This window comes from Bidens hawaiensis, unplaced genomic scaffold, assembly GCF_021521415.1.
Source record: "Bidens hawaiensis isolate Kalapana, Puna unplaced genomic scaffold, B.hawaiensis_p1.1 tig00053093_1, whole genome shotgun sequence".
Taxonomy (NCBI): Eukaryota; Viridiplantae; Streptophyta; class Magnoliopsida; order Asterales; family Asteraceae; genus Bidens; species Bidens hawaiensis.
In genome coordinates, this window is record NW_027499556.1 from 13,645 (window position 1) to 28,792 (window position 15,148).

Consider the following 15,148-nt stretch of genomic DNA (forward strand, 5'->3'; position numbering starts at 1 on the left):
CATGTTTGAACTTTAACCTCAATGATTATTGCACATCTTCACCATAAAACCTCTAATAAGATTGAGACGATCCAGTGGTTGGACCAAGCCTGAGAGACAAATCTTGACCCTTCAATTTATCATCACTGTTTCTTACCAGATCGTTAGTTTTAATCAGGTGTGATAGCTTCCACGGTTTCTGCCACTTCCACTTGAACTGTATCAGCCATTCATCATGACTTCGCCTCCACCTGTTCATCATCTGTTCGCCAAGGGGCAACTTTTTCATCAGCACATGTGCGATTGGTATCATCTGTATCAATCGACATACCATTAAGAAAATGAATGTAAAGTAATGGAAAGGTTCACAAAACCTTGACAAACAAAAGGCTCACCTTTTGTGTTTGTTTAACAACCACTTGAAGTGGCCTATTGCAGATTCCAGGTTTATAGTCAAGTTCCTTTGATTCAGGGAATGGTAATGGAAATTCAATACCAATATCTGCAAAAAATATCTATCGCAGTTGGAGCCCTTCCCTGTTACGACCCCAATAGTTAAAGATAATGAGGAAGTCAGTTTGTTTCACTCTAAAGCAACACGGTTTCATAATTCCTACCTTTGAAGGAGCCGGGCCGATTGTAAGAACTTTTGATTTCTTTGAAGGTGTCTTATCCCTTGTGGTCCGCACACTCCGTTCTTCAAGTTCTTTCAACTTTGTTACTGAACTTTTGCACTTTGAATAGAGGTTGTTTGTGTTGCAGTTGAACCAGAATATCTATTATCCTTTGTTTCGTATTCCTTTTCCAACAACCTGCGTCTAGTAACCCGAAAGTACAAACAAATTAGAATTTGAGAAACTGGAATAATGTATTTTAAATTTTACCTTGCTTCAATAGCAGTACAGAATAAGTGTTGAAGCAAATCCTTTGCATCTCCCAGTGAGTGTAACGCCTTCCATCTTCCAGCCGAAGCAGGATCGTGTCCCCGCCCTGCCTCTTGAATCTGTGATGACAGCTTAGAAAGGGCGGTTGAAGAAGATTTCACCTTGCTTTCAAGTGATACGATCCTAACTGCTTGCGTGTTTGGTGACAATGAAGGCCCTCCTCTTACACCAAAAACCATATTTAACAGTTAACACCATTACTCAGCACCCAATATATCTTGGCTGGAATAACCGGACTCAAACCAAAACCAACGGTTTGATTTATGTTTTTTTGTTTCGGTTTTGGATGTGATTAAAACCGAACTGAACCGAATTTATGGATTTTCATTTTTAATTTTGAATCTTAAGTAATTTATAAGAATTTAATAGTGTAACCCAAATATTTTAGCCCAAATGTATAATAATCAATTATTATTAACTGACAGATTTAAGTCCAAGGTTTTAGGCTCAAACTCCCAAAATTTTCAGACCCAAATTGTAATACAGAAAACGCAAAAGCCGAATGGTTTTCAAAAACTCAAAAACCGAATTTTCAGTTTTCGGTTCGGTTTGAGCCTAAAACCGACCCATGCACACCCCAAATTTTTGGTAACAGATATTATATATACCTCTGAGGGCTGGGTCGCCTATGAGAATGTCTATCCTGTTGTTTCAGAATGCTCAAGTCCTCCTTAAGTTTTGCATGTCTCAGAGTTTGCTTTTCATGGTCGGTGCGGAGTTTATACACATGCATCACTTTGTCAAGTTCATTATCAAGCCATCTCTTCAATGTTTTGATCTACAAATGGAATATTAATTAAGTATTAACTATTAACACGTTCTCTAAAAAGAGACAATAATATTAGCAGGAACATAAGGTTTACACTTAGCTACCTGTCCGGATCGGTTTTGTCCTCTAGGTTGAGCTGAAAGAGAAAGTGGAGAGATAATGGAAGTTAAATCAAGTAGGAAAAGAATGTGTACAATAATTCCGTTGAGATTATTCTTTACCGACAGTTTCACGGCGTGTGGGAAGTTTGTTTTTGTTTGGTTTAAGCAACTCCTTTAGCTTTTTGGTAGCTCTTTCAGCTTCTTCTGTTTTCCTTTGAAGAACCTAAGGGTTTATAATCAATCTTAGATGAAATTTAAGGGTTAAAATACATTTACATTTGAAAGTAATATCTTTACCTGTGCTTGGCGTTGATATAGAGCATGCATTTTTTGCAATTGCACTTCAGTTTTACTGCTATCCTTAACTGCATGAAAACAGTGAGTTACATTGAAAATTCTTCGTAAGCATATATGAACTCAAAAGTCACTCACCTGCACCATTTGCTTCTCTTGATTAGTCTTCCATTGCCGATATTGCTCTTCATCGTGTTTAACCTTCTGTTGTAACTGCACCTATAATACAATACAAAATATACAAATAAAAAGGCTAGGAACTTCATGAAGTTGTAAGCTGCATTTAGGCTTGTAAATGAACATGAACAGGGCATGTCCGTGTTCATTCATTTAATTTTAACTGAAGAAACGGCAAACACGGACAGTTAAACGAACAAGGTTTTCTTGTTTGTGTTCGTTGGTTAAAAAAATAAGTGTCCATGTTCGTTTATGTTCATTCGTTAGTAGTATAAACGAACGGTTCACGAACGTAAATGAATGAATAAAATGAAGATCAGTTTGTTGGACCTAAAAACTTAATAGAACTAGACTAAATTGTAATGGGCCTAGCAATTTAAATGAATACATAAATGAACAAACTTAAACAAATGTAGTGAACGAACATTCACAAATATAAATGAATGAACGAGACATGTGTTCATGTTCGTTCGTTTAACTGAATGAAGAAAAAGTTTCGTTCATGTCCATTCACTTATTAAATAAGCGAACTTCCCACCGAACGGTTCACTAAAAGTTCAGTTCGTTTACAAGCCTAGGTAAATGTGCCCAGAAGTTACCTTTTGGGACTTGATACTGCGTAACTCATCTTGCAACCGTTTCTTTGCATCATGGCATTTTTGCTTGATAAGTTCAATCTCTTGTTCATGTTTCGCTTCCAAATTTGAAATCTGTATAATAAAGGTTTGATAAAAAGAAGTTAGCAGATGGTTAAAAAGAAGTCTAAGGCAGCATGATAATGTAGATCACAATCACCTGCCTCAGTTGCTAGTTCATGATTCTGAGCATTCATGGTTTGCACATTTGTGGTTGACTCACCGAGTCGTGCAATTTCACCCCGCAACTCATCTCTTTCCATCTGCAATAACCTTTTGTCTTCCTCAAGTGCAATGATTTCCTCCCTAGAATGTTGATTAAGTGCTTCCACATCAGTAGATCCAATGATGGCCTTCGGAGAGGTCGTGCATTGTGAGCCTTTTGCATCTTCATGAGGTTCTTGATATTCATGCATCTTTTGAACATGAGTTTGTTGAAATTCATGCATCTTGTGAACATGAGTTTTTTGATATTCATGGATCTTTTGAACAATTTGTGAGTTGGTGGCCTCCACAGAAGCACATTTTCTGCTGTATTCATGAATCTTTTGTTCAAGTTCTGAGTTGTTAGTTTCTAGCAAGTCAACTTTTCTCTTGAAATCCTATAAGCAAGTATGCACATTATCATAAATCATAATCCTTTCTAGTTTTTAATAGGAAATTACTTGCACGCAGGGTTGTTCAAAAAGCTCCCACTTCGCTCGAAAAAGCTTGTTACAAGCAGACTCAAGCCGGCTCGGTTTGTAAACGACCTGAGCCCAAGCCAAATTATGGCTGCCTGATTGCTCGCTTAAATTAAACCACAACTTTTAACATAATAATATAATAATATTGAAAAAAAATAATGCATATAATGTTTTGAATCTGCCTCGCAATCTTAAAAAAATACCCAAAAATAACACATGATGTAATAAATTCTCTAGTTTATAAATTTTCTATTATGTGTATGTTAATTTTTTTTTTGTTTTTTGCATTATGTGGTGTGAGCCGGTTCGACAAACCACAAGCCAGCTCTAACTTTTTACAAGCTTTCACTTTTCAGCTCGTTAAAATAAACGAGATGAGTCGAGCCGCACCGACTCGTGTAAGTTTGAGCTCAAGCCCGAGCACAACCTGACCACTTTACCTTCGCACCACAAGACGAGATGGGAAAGTGTTGCAAAATGCAGATGGCAGTATTGTCAAAAGAAAAGTGTTTGTTGTGTGCCAATGGTAACAAAAAACATATTCATATATATATATATAATACCTGCACTTCAACAAGTTCAGCTTCTTTCCTGTGAGAAAGTTCTGCATGCAACAATCTTAACTGCTGCCTCAATTTGTGTGTGTCAGCAGGAAATACTTCTTTTTGAACCTACAAAAGGTCCATTAAGCATGTGAGCAAAACCATAGTTCAAAGAAAATATTAGTGAAGAAAAAATAATCAGTTAAACGTACCGAAGCTTTATTCTGAATGTTGCGAGCACGATTAGCATACTTGAGAGTATTAAGAGTTTCCTCAGCATTATAATCAGCAGGGCTAGCACAAGCTAAAAGCAAACAACACTCGGTAATATAAGTGGTATTAACAATTTAAGAACATAATATGATTAAGAAGATAGATAGATACCTATCATAACCGTTTTGCAATTCCCACCAAGTGAAGCTTGTAATAACCGAGTAAGTTTACTGTCCCGATAAGGTATATGCAGTCCCTCTTTCCGTTTCTTCTCATCTCCTAGTGCACTGATCACATTCCCGAGTGCAAGAAGCCCCTTATTGATTTGAATACCTATTTACAAGAAACTGGAATAATATATCTGAATATTGTGATTTCAATGGAGGCAGGCCTGTAAACGAACTGAATGTTTAGTGAATAGTTCGTGAACCGCTTAGCGGGAATTAATTTATGTTCGTTTATTTAATAAACGAACGATCATGAACACACAGATTTTGTTCACTTAGTTAAACGAACAAAAATGAATACATGTCTACTTCGTTCATTTATGTTCGCTCATTTAATTTCGTATATGCTTGTTCATTTATGTTGATTAGTATACGTTTGTTTAAGTTCGTTCGTTTACGTTTGTTAATATATTCATTTAAAAGTTTTATGCATTACAACTTAGTAGTATACTTTAAGAACTTTTTACCCCAACACGTTCTTCACATACTTTTAACTGGTTTTAGCTCAGTTAAGTTTGTTCATCTATGCTTAGTTATATCAACCTTTCGTTTATACAGTTAACGAACAAACATAAAAGAAACAAATGAACATGAACAAGAAAACCTTGTTCAGTTAGTTGTTCATGTTTGATTTTTTGTTCAGCTAAAGTTAAACAAATGAACACGAGCATGCTCTGTTCATGTACGTTCATTCGTTTACAGGCCTAAATGGAGGGGACCCTCGGTATATAGAAAACTATAAACTCTAGAAAAACATATAATGGGTCCGGGCGAAATAATAATGACTGGTAATAATCTTTATCTAACAATCCCTTTTTAAACCTACTAACCTTCTTTCAAACGAACCCCTTCAGAGCCTGCTCGCTTAGCTCTCTCGGATCCGGCAAGGTCTACCAAGTGCAATTTTGCACAACGGTACTCCTCGGACATGATAAGTTGATTAGAACTGGTTTCGTCTTTGTTTTTATCCTTCTGCTCTAGAATTATTGTGAAGATTGTGTGGGACCGGCTGTTACAAACTTGAAGTTCATCCCATTTGTTGTAGAGTAACTAACAAATGGATGGAAATATATTACCTTGATTGATTGTTCATATCTGTTGATGCTACTGACCGATTCAAACATACCTGCTCAAGGCAAGCTGCCATTTCTCTCTGTGTACTAACACTAACTTCTGTTGACCCGCTTAGGCTTAGACCTCCTTCTGATGTTTTGCGGACTGGTAATGGTTGTTTTCCTGGAACTGCGTTCTCAGGATTTCCATCACGGGTTTCTAGTCTTTCAATAATGCCCGAATCCAGCAAGTCCCTCACCTCTTCTTTTAGAATCTTAACATTCAAACCCTTTACTTAGAACCAATTGCAGACACATATACAGGGAGAGGTTCATTACAAAGCACTAAATTATTGCAAGAACAAAATTAACATACTTAAATCTTGTAATTTTCTCAATAGTTTATATTTATTATTATTTTTTTATTTCTAACATACAGACGCCTTTGTTTACTTTTAGCAGCAAATTCACACACCATAAAAATTGCATTTCAACCATTTTTTATATTTGAAAAAAATAAAGAATTTATTTTGTTCCTGTTCTCATAAAAATTGTGTTCTGCCTACAACTCTCCCCATTTAGGCATTCATATGAACATAGGAAGAGACCTCAATGAAGGAAACATGCAATTGGAATTCAGACTGATGTTGCAGAGCCTGAATCTTGTTAAATATTGTGTTCATAACTTGAAACATAAGTCCTGTGTGGGAAGTTTCTTTTGGTGAAGTACCCATGGTGTATGTCTTGCCTGAACCTGTCTGCAAACAAATACTTGTTTATGAGCAAATCAAAAACAAAAGTCTCATCTTCCCAGAGAGTTTACACGGACGAAATTACCTGACCATACGCGATAACCGTACTGTTGTATCCTTGAAACGGAGCATCTAACAAAGGAATGACGCAATCTTGAAACATATTTTTCGATGGAGACCCTCCTCCTCCATACACATGATCGAATATAAACGAATGCGCACCCATTAGCACCTGCACTTGACAAATAATTGATGATGGAAATATATAGCAGCACGAATCCTATGTATAGTAAAAACCAATAATGAATATAATGATTGATCAACCATATAATGATACTATGGATAATAATAATATGTTCCATATAACAGAATTGTGTGTTTTTACAAGTATAATACGCGTACGTACCTGAGAGGTGCCTGGAACGACGTCCAGACATTTCTGGCCGCCGTTTTTGCGCTCATGGTGGAGGAGAGGACGAATATGCACGGCCACCTTCACATTGCAATTCTCTGGTGAGGTCTCCATTAAAATGTTCTTGTATGGAGAAAAATAGGAAATTGAAGACGATTATGGCGGGTAGATGAGTCATTCAGGATCCAAGGATGTCTTCTAGCATCTCTAAAGTTGTTGGTGAATTTATAAACACGTCGGTAGGCCTAGGCCATTGAATGATCGATTTATTCAGTTTAGCCATGCATGATGGACATTTTTATGTTATTTGTAGATCAAAATTGGCACAGTGGTTCTTTTCAAAATAGAACCTAGAGCCATGATCGATTCCAATTGTTATGCCTGGTCATCCATAATTCTCATAGTCATAGATTGAGAGAGAAACGGGGAAGATGATGATTTATTTCATTAGAGAAAGAGAGGGAATTATTAGGATCTAAATGGAGAAAAATCAATTAATTAATAGTATACAGATTTAAACCAATGTTTTGGTGACAGGGTATCATGGGCTTGGGCCAAGGTTTTAGCTCTAATGTGCATTTGGGCTTCTTAAAAGGATCTGGCTATACTTATGATTGAATTCTTGGATTTGGCCCATCTACTTCTATGGTTCAATCCATTTGCTGACACAACACAGTTGTCTATCATATCACACTATATATCAAAATTTTCCGGTGAGGCTAAGTCGAGCGAGTCAGGTTACATAATATATTATAAATTCAAAACAAAATTAAGTAAGTCGTGAGACGGACCTAGATGACAGGTCCTCGAGTCGAGGAGCAAAAGTACATTGATATACATATGCGATAAAATACAGATAAACTTTATATATAACTCATTAAAATATATACATGTTATGCACAAAGTATTCAATGCTTTTGTTGATTGGAAACAAATACGGGATGCTCAAACAGAGCAATAGCAAATGGTACACAGTTGCTGGACAACACAGTAAAGTATGGCCTTTTTGTGTTATTGGTAGTGGGTAGAAATAACAATAATAAATGTTTAATATTATATTAATATTCTAAGTTTCCTATTTTTAAAAACAGTTATCTAATACATATGGACAAATTATATTATTTCTTGGAAAAAATTTTAAAAATAGGAAAAATGAAAGGTAAGAAATGATTTATAGGAGAGATAAATTTTTTTTGTGTTTCTAGGTGTTCCGCCATTTGAAATGACGGAACCTACACTGGTTGTAAAGCGTGTCAGAAATTGTCTGGTGACCTGGAGGTTTTTCTGGTGTTCCGCCATTTCAAATGGCGGAAGTCACTTATTTTCCACGTGTTCCACCATTTGAAATGGCGGAACACCACTTTTACCCCTTTATGCACTTCCGCCATTTCAAATGACGGAAGTGAATAGTAATATTCTGACACGCGTCTGACGAGGCGTTTGACCACACTATTCACTTATGCCATTTAAAATGGCGGAAGTGAATAGTATTGACAATTATGACAAATGACAAAACTTTCTCTCCTTTTTTACTAATATTATTCACTCATGTCATTTCAAATGGCGAAAGTGAACAATACTTTATTTTATTATTTTCTTTTATAGTATTTTTTTCTTAATATTTTTATTTGAAAAATATATTTATAAATTTTAATACTAATTTAAAATATATTAAAGTTTAAAAATATATTTTTCAAATATTTTTTTTAAAATAACTATAAAAGAAAATAATAATATATATTAAAATTTCAAAATATATTTTTCAAATTAAAATTTTCAAGAAAAGTAATATTGTATTAGAAAATAATAATATAAAGTACTGTTCACTTTCGCCATTTGAAATGACATAAGTGAACAGTGTGGTCAAACACCTTGTCAGACACGTGTCAGAATATTACTATTCACTTCCGCCATTTGAAATGGCAGAAGTGCATAAAAGAGTAAAAGTGGTGTTCCGCCATTTCAAATGGCGGAACACGTCGAAAATAAGCGACTTCCGCCATTTGAAATGACGGAACACCAGAAAAACCTCCAGGTCACCAGACAATTTCTGACACGCTCTACAATCACTGTTGGTTCCATCATTTCAAATGACGGAACACCTAGAAACAGAAAAAAAATTTCTCTCTCCTATAAACCATTTCTTACCTTTCATTTTTCCTATTTTTAAAAAATTTTCTTATTTCTTGTCTAAATTATAGATGGTTAACAGGCATGTGACTGAAGAGCGTAGCCAAGTTAAATCATTGATGGTCAATATGTGAGTAAGGGGCATAGGGTGAAAAATTAAAAGTCATAAAGCACACTATATGATCTATAATCAATAATGATCTCTTAACATAAGACTTAGCATTGTTCGTAACTATGGTGTAGCAGATATAGTCTTTAAATTTACAAACTATGGTGTAACAGATATAGCCTCTAAATTTTACCAAACGTCGTCGATTTACTCTTTGTCTAGCGTACAATGACTATACCAACTTGATTGTGCTCTAAGGATTGTACTAATAGTTGTTTTCGTTGTACAATTTACTTTTCTTATTCATTGTTATATTATGTGGTTTTCTCGATGCTATTCTAATTGTTCATATACTTCCAACACTTTTACACCACACATGACACATGCTTATTGATATCAACTTTAAGAATATACTTTTACTTTGTTGACCACTAGCTGATATCAACTTTAAGAACATACTTTTACTTTGTTGACCACTAGCTGATATCAACTTTAAGAATATACTTTTACTTTGTTGACCACTAGCTGATATCAACTTTAAGAATATACTTTTACTTTGTTGACCACTAGCTAACATTTAGTTATTAATTTACATTTTGTATACTTGTTTGTGTATGTTTAGATTATATGGTTTCAACACAAACGAAATCATAATGATATATCCGAATCAATTCAAAGTGAATATATTTTTTCATGGGGCTGTATACTAAAGTAAATGCTATTGAAACTTAGCGTTACACATCTTACCTATTCCCATGGCAACACAACGTGTCTAGATTCTTTTTAATAAGTAAAAATAATAAAATAAATGAATGAATCACACTCTTTTACTATTATTAGGACTGACAATTTATACACGAGACACGAATACACGATACGTACCTACACGACTTTAACAGGTAGCAAGTAAGGCTGTAACATGTTTCGTGTACTAAACAGGTAGACACGAAATTACTTTTTAATTTTCGTGTCTAAACAGGTATAATACTTGTTTACCTGTTAGGTAATACCTGGTTATTTAAAAAAAATTTATATATATATAATATATATAAACGAAAACATAAAAATCCTACGTGTCGCGATATGGTCGCTCCCCTTTTTTTGAAGTCACCAGATTTGCTTGGTTTTTAAATAGAGGCTTCTCATGCATTTGACCCGAATTCATGGGTATAGGTCTCATCAAATACAAATATTTCTTAAACGGGTTATAACATCTCTGGTTTATTTAAAAAAAAGATATATATATTATTTATAATTAAAAAAACCAATTTTATAATAAAAAAATAAACGGGTCTTGGTCTCGATCAAACCCATATAGATTTTAAACCGGGTTATAACATCTCATTTATTTGTTAAACAATTTATCATCAAACCATAAGTATATTATTAACTTTCATACAATAAAAAAAATAAAAATTCAAAAAAATAAATAACTATTAGAAACAAAAAACATAAAACAACCCCCGTAATACGGGAAATAAAAACTAGTGTGTATATATATATAAATATATGATGAGTATCATTACAGAACTGTTAAATTATTTAAGAACTTGATGAGTATATATATATACATATAGTTATATTATATCATCTCTAATCCTAAATTTAGGCCTGTAAACGAAACGAACGTTCGGTGAACTGTTCGTGAATTGTTCGGCGGGAAGTTCGTTTATGTTCGTTTATTTAATAAACAAACGAACATGAACAAAAAGTGTGTGTTCGTTTAATTAAATGAACGCACATGAACACATGTTCCGTTCGTTCATTTATGTTCATGAACATTCGTGTATGTTCGTTTATTTATGTTTGTTTATGTCTGTTTATTTATGTATTAATAAAAATAATTAAATATTATTTGAATGAGTCATCTACTTAAAATTTTATATTTGTTAATTTGTGTTCATTTAATTGTTTTCATTTATGTTCGTTTATATATGTATTCATATATGTTCATTTATCTTTGTTCAGTTATATTTGTTTAGATTTTAAACAAACGTACATAAACGAACACAAATGTTCATTTTTTAATAAACGAACATGAACATAAATATTTGCTCGATTAAGTGTTGGCACTCGTTTAAAGTGAAATGAACGAACACGAGCATGCCCTTGTTCGTGTTCGTTCAATTCGTTTACATGCTTTCATTATTCACGTTGATGAATACATCGGTCTTAATCTCTAGGCTCTGCCGATTATATTTGTGTTCGTGAACCGTTCATGAACACATAATTTCCTTAATAAAAGAACTTGAACATAAAATTTCGTTCGACAAGTGTTTGTGAACCGTTCGTGAACACATTATTTCCTTAACAAGTGAACACGAACAAGGCCTTGTTCGTCTTCGTTCGGTTCGTTTACAGCCCTACCTAAATTCATCCAAATCATTCTTACAAACCAAACCACAGTCGTCGCCTACTCGCCTCTCATCATCCATCCCACCATCGTCGGCCATCCTCCCGTCGCCAACTTTCCTCCAGTCGCCGGCCATATCTCTCTCCGGCCATCACCCGTCGCCGGCCATATCTCTCTCGGGCCATCACCCGTCGATGGCCATATCTCTCTCCGCCGTTAGGTTGTCAAATATGTGTTTCTAAATAGCTATTATCGTGTACTAACGTGTATTGTCGTGTATACCATGTAGTAACAGGTTCGTGTTCGTGTTTGGGTTACAGGTACACGATAAGTTTTCGTGTCGTGTACAGATGCACATTTCGTGTTCTTGTCTTATCGTGTACGGGTATACACGATATGTCAGCCCTAATTATTACCATATATTAAATATTTTATTGTTTATTTTAAGTTTGAAATGTAAAGGAATTTAAAGACCTAAGTAACCCTATATACTAACCTACAAAACAAACAAACAATGCACATCTTTCTACTTCCATCATCCCCACTTCAATGTCGGAAACCTGCAACTCTTACTTCCCGAACAACATTCCGGCGATTGTTTTTATATCAATATTTTCTCATTCTCTACTTTTCAACATTTTACAGGGGTCAGTGTCGAAAATTTACAGGAGCTGCTCAGGATTTTATCGTATATATAACACTGGATTTTTTTATAGGAGTCGGCCTACCCCTGTACCTATACCATAGGTCCAACCCTAACCATAGTTGTTGATAGTTACATAGGATAATAGTTCACTATAGCAATTACTTCTTTAATTATATATAATATATATATAATATTTGTATATTACTTTTTGGAAAGACCATAAAAAACCAAAATACTATCTGTTTTTTTCTTTTTATAAAAGCCACTCAACAATTTTTTGCACGTATAAGTTAATGCACATGCTAATTTTGAACAAAAAATGACTTTAACTTATAAAAACACATTTTTTTTCTTATGTGGCATTAGGGTGTTCATGGTTCAGTATAAAAACCTGAAACCATTCAAATGTTGGTTTCATGATCGTTTTTTTTTTCAAAACTTTGAGTTGGTTGGTTTCAAAAGTTTTAAACTGTAGTAAACGATTTGGTTTACGGCTTATACACAAAACTTGTCGTATAAAACCGAACCGAACTGGACCCTAGAACTTAAAAATATATGATTGTTTAACTGTTTTATTATACATATAGTAACTATTTATTCATATACAATAAAACTATGCTAACAAAAGCTTTAAAAAAAATAACCTTCAGTATACTAGAAAACGAATTTAACTGAAACTTTAACCTATGAGTTATACTTATCTAAGTTCCTATCCTAAGTTAGAGTTTTCAAAATCCCAATTGTGTATTTTCATGGACTCCACTCCACTCATGTTATTTTATTTTCTTATATTTTTTTCATCTCGTCTTTAACTTATGTAACAATAAATATTATACTTGGAAGCTTATGTCAATTTTTACCACATAAGACACTACATTGTTAAATAAAACTTATCTATAGTATGCCAAATTTTGTCACAAGAATTTTTTTGTTCTTATAAGCATGGTTGTAAAAATCGCGTCTAGTCGTCGAGTACTCAACGAGTAATCCCCGAGTAATCCCTGTCTAGGTCGAGTTCTAGGTCAGTCTTCCCCAAGCACTCTCCGACTAAGGCCGAGTACTCCCAACTTCTCAGTCGGCCGCCTAGGGTCCGTCTAGCAACTTTTGCAACCTTGCTTATAAGTTATGTCATGTTGGTGTTCAAAATTAGCATGTGCGGGGACTTTCATGTGCAAAATATTGTTGAGTAACTTTTGTGATAAAAACATAAAAGTATGTTGGTTTTTAATGGTATGTGCGCTTACTTTTTCTGTGTTATAAAATGCAAACAAGGGCTAAATCAATATGGTCCGTTAATTCATTAGATTAATTTATCACCCTTTTTCCTCTACTTGAATGGCAAAAAAAGACTTTCTTAGGTGTCACCAATCAAGTTTTTTCTCAAATTAGTGTTGATGGAAAAAGTATTTACCAAATAGGTATTGCTAGAAAGTATTTACCAATATAGTGTTTTGACAAGTTTTTTGTTTTTCACTCCTTATCTCATTGGGTAAAAGATTTATTTTAATTTAAAAATGTTCTTTAGAGAAAGTTAAATAAAGTGAAGGTCTTTTTCTTTTTTAAAGGTTGTAAAAAATCTTTTTTATTCCGTAACTATTTTTCCAAAACGAACAATTTAAAGGATAAGATTTGAATAGTTTTCTATATAATAAACAATTTAACTATATTTTATGATAAAAACAATTTCTTTAGTAGGTACGTTTTAAAAGTTTTCAATTTAAAGAAATATTTCATGAATAAAAGGTTTTTGTTAAATTTTTTCTCTATTGGGAAACCGTTTTCCCGTTAAAACATTTAATTATTTTCTTCTTTGTATTTAAAAGACCTTTAGCTATATAAAGAATAGTTTCAAAATGTTTGAATCTAAGAAACTGTTTTTTCTAAAGAAATACGTTTGTTTTGAAGAAATACATTTTTAAATTTCAAAAGTTGTTTTTATAAAGCATGCAAATTCAAACTTTTGTATGAACTTATAAACAAAATTAAAACGTATATGTCATTTGAGTAGTCGTGTACAATGTTAAATATGGAAATTTAATTTGTGAGACTAATTAAGAGAAAATATAGAACTATATAAGAAAATGACATGGTCCATCTTGCTTTATCCAATAAAATTAGGAGTGAGAAACAAAAAAATTATAAAAACACTATATTGATAAATACTTTCTAGACAACACCTAGTTGGTAAATATTTTTTCCACCAATACTAGTTTGGTAAATACTTTCTAATACTAATATAGTTCAAGCACGCTTAACTATGTTCTGAATGATATTATCACCCGTTAATGTTTTATTTGAATATTTACCAAGTACTTTTATTTTTTAAATTTTTTATTGTGCTCAATACAATGTAAGTATGTTTTTATTCTTTTGCTTGTCTTTTTCTTTTAATTACCTCATCATATATATATATATATATATATAATTATTTAAGAATTTGAAGATATTCTTAAAAACGAACGTTTTTTATAAAACAATTTGTTTGTTAATGCTATTTGAGTGTAGTTTTATCAATTTTTTATATCTATATATATTATTACAATTTTAAAAATTAGTATTTATACATTTCTATGTTTTGTTTTACACTTATGTAAATTTGTTAGTACATAAATTTTACATATATGTAAACTTGTGATTAATATATGTAATCAAAATTTTTTTATATAAAATATGATAAAACTACTCTTAAATAATGTTAATATATAACAAAAATAAAAAAAATGTTTGTTATTTAGAGTTTTTAAGAGTTCTTAACTTTTTTAAAGTTCTTAAATGATACCAACCCTATATATATATATATATATATATATATAGGGAAGGGTTATCCTAAAAATAATTAGTTTTCTAGGAAGACTAAGAATAAATCATAGCCATTGGATCATATCAATCAATGGTTAAGATTTAAAATTACCAAAAACCGTCATAGTTTCATAGAATTACTCTTTCACCATTATAACAGACATAGTTTTCTAGAATTATTCTTTCACCATAGGTTTTAATGCCAAATGTCAAAATTCTATTAGTTCTTACCATTCCTAGGAAACAACTTCTTTTTATTTGAACCCTTTTCTCTCTCTCTCTCTCTATATATATAGAAAAAAAGTTCAAATAAGAATAAGAAGTTTCC

At 32.9% G+C, this 15,148-nt stretch overlaps 1 protein-coding gene across 1 annotated transcript; it reads right to left on the reverse strand.

Moving 5' to 3' along the window:
* Positions 1-52: 52 nt before the first annotated feature.
* LOC143599930 (kinesin-like protein KIN-4A) lies at positions 53-6,897 on the reverse strand. Its single transcript, XM_077077758.1, has 19 exons — positions 6,778-6,897; positions 6,457-6,603; positions 6,228-6,377; positions 5,694-5,894; positions 5,398-5,617; positions 4,512-4,673; positions 4,340-4,431; positions 4,149-4,256; positions 3,064-3,501; positions 2,864-2,974; positions 2,226-2,306; positions 2,091-2,153; positions 1,914-2,016; positions 1,797-1,828; positions 1,532-1,701; positions 864-1,085; positions 715-797; positions 375-481; positions 53-292 (listed from the first exon to the last, which is right to left on the reverse strand). Exons 1-19 carry the CDS (start codon positions 6,895-6,897, stop codon positions 53-55), a joined length of 2,850 nt encoding a protein of 949 aa, XP_076933873.1.
* Between the last annotated feature and the right edge of the window lie 8,251 nt (positions 6,898-15,148).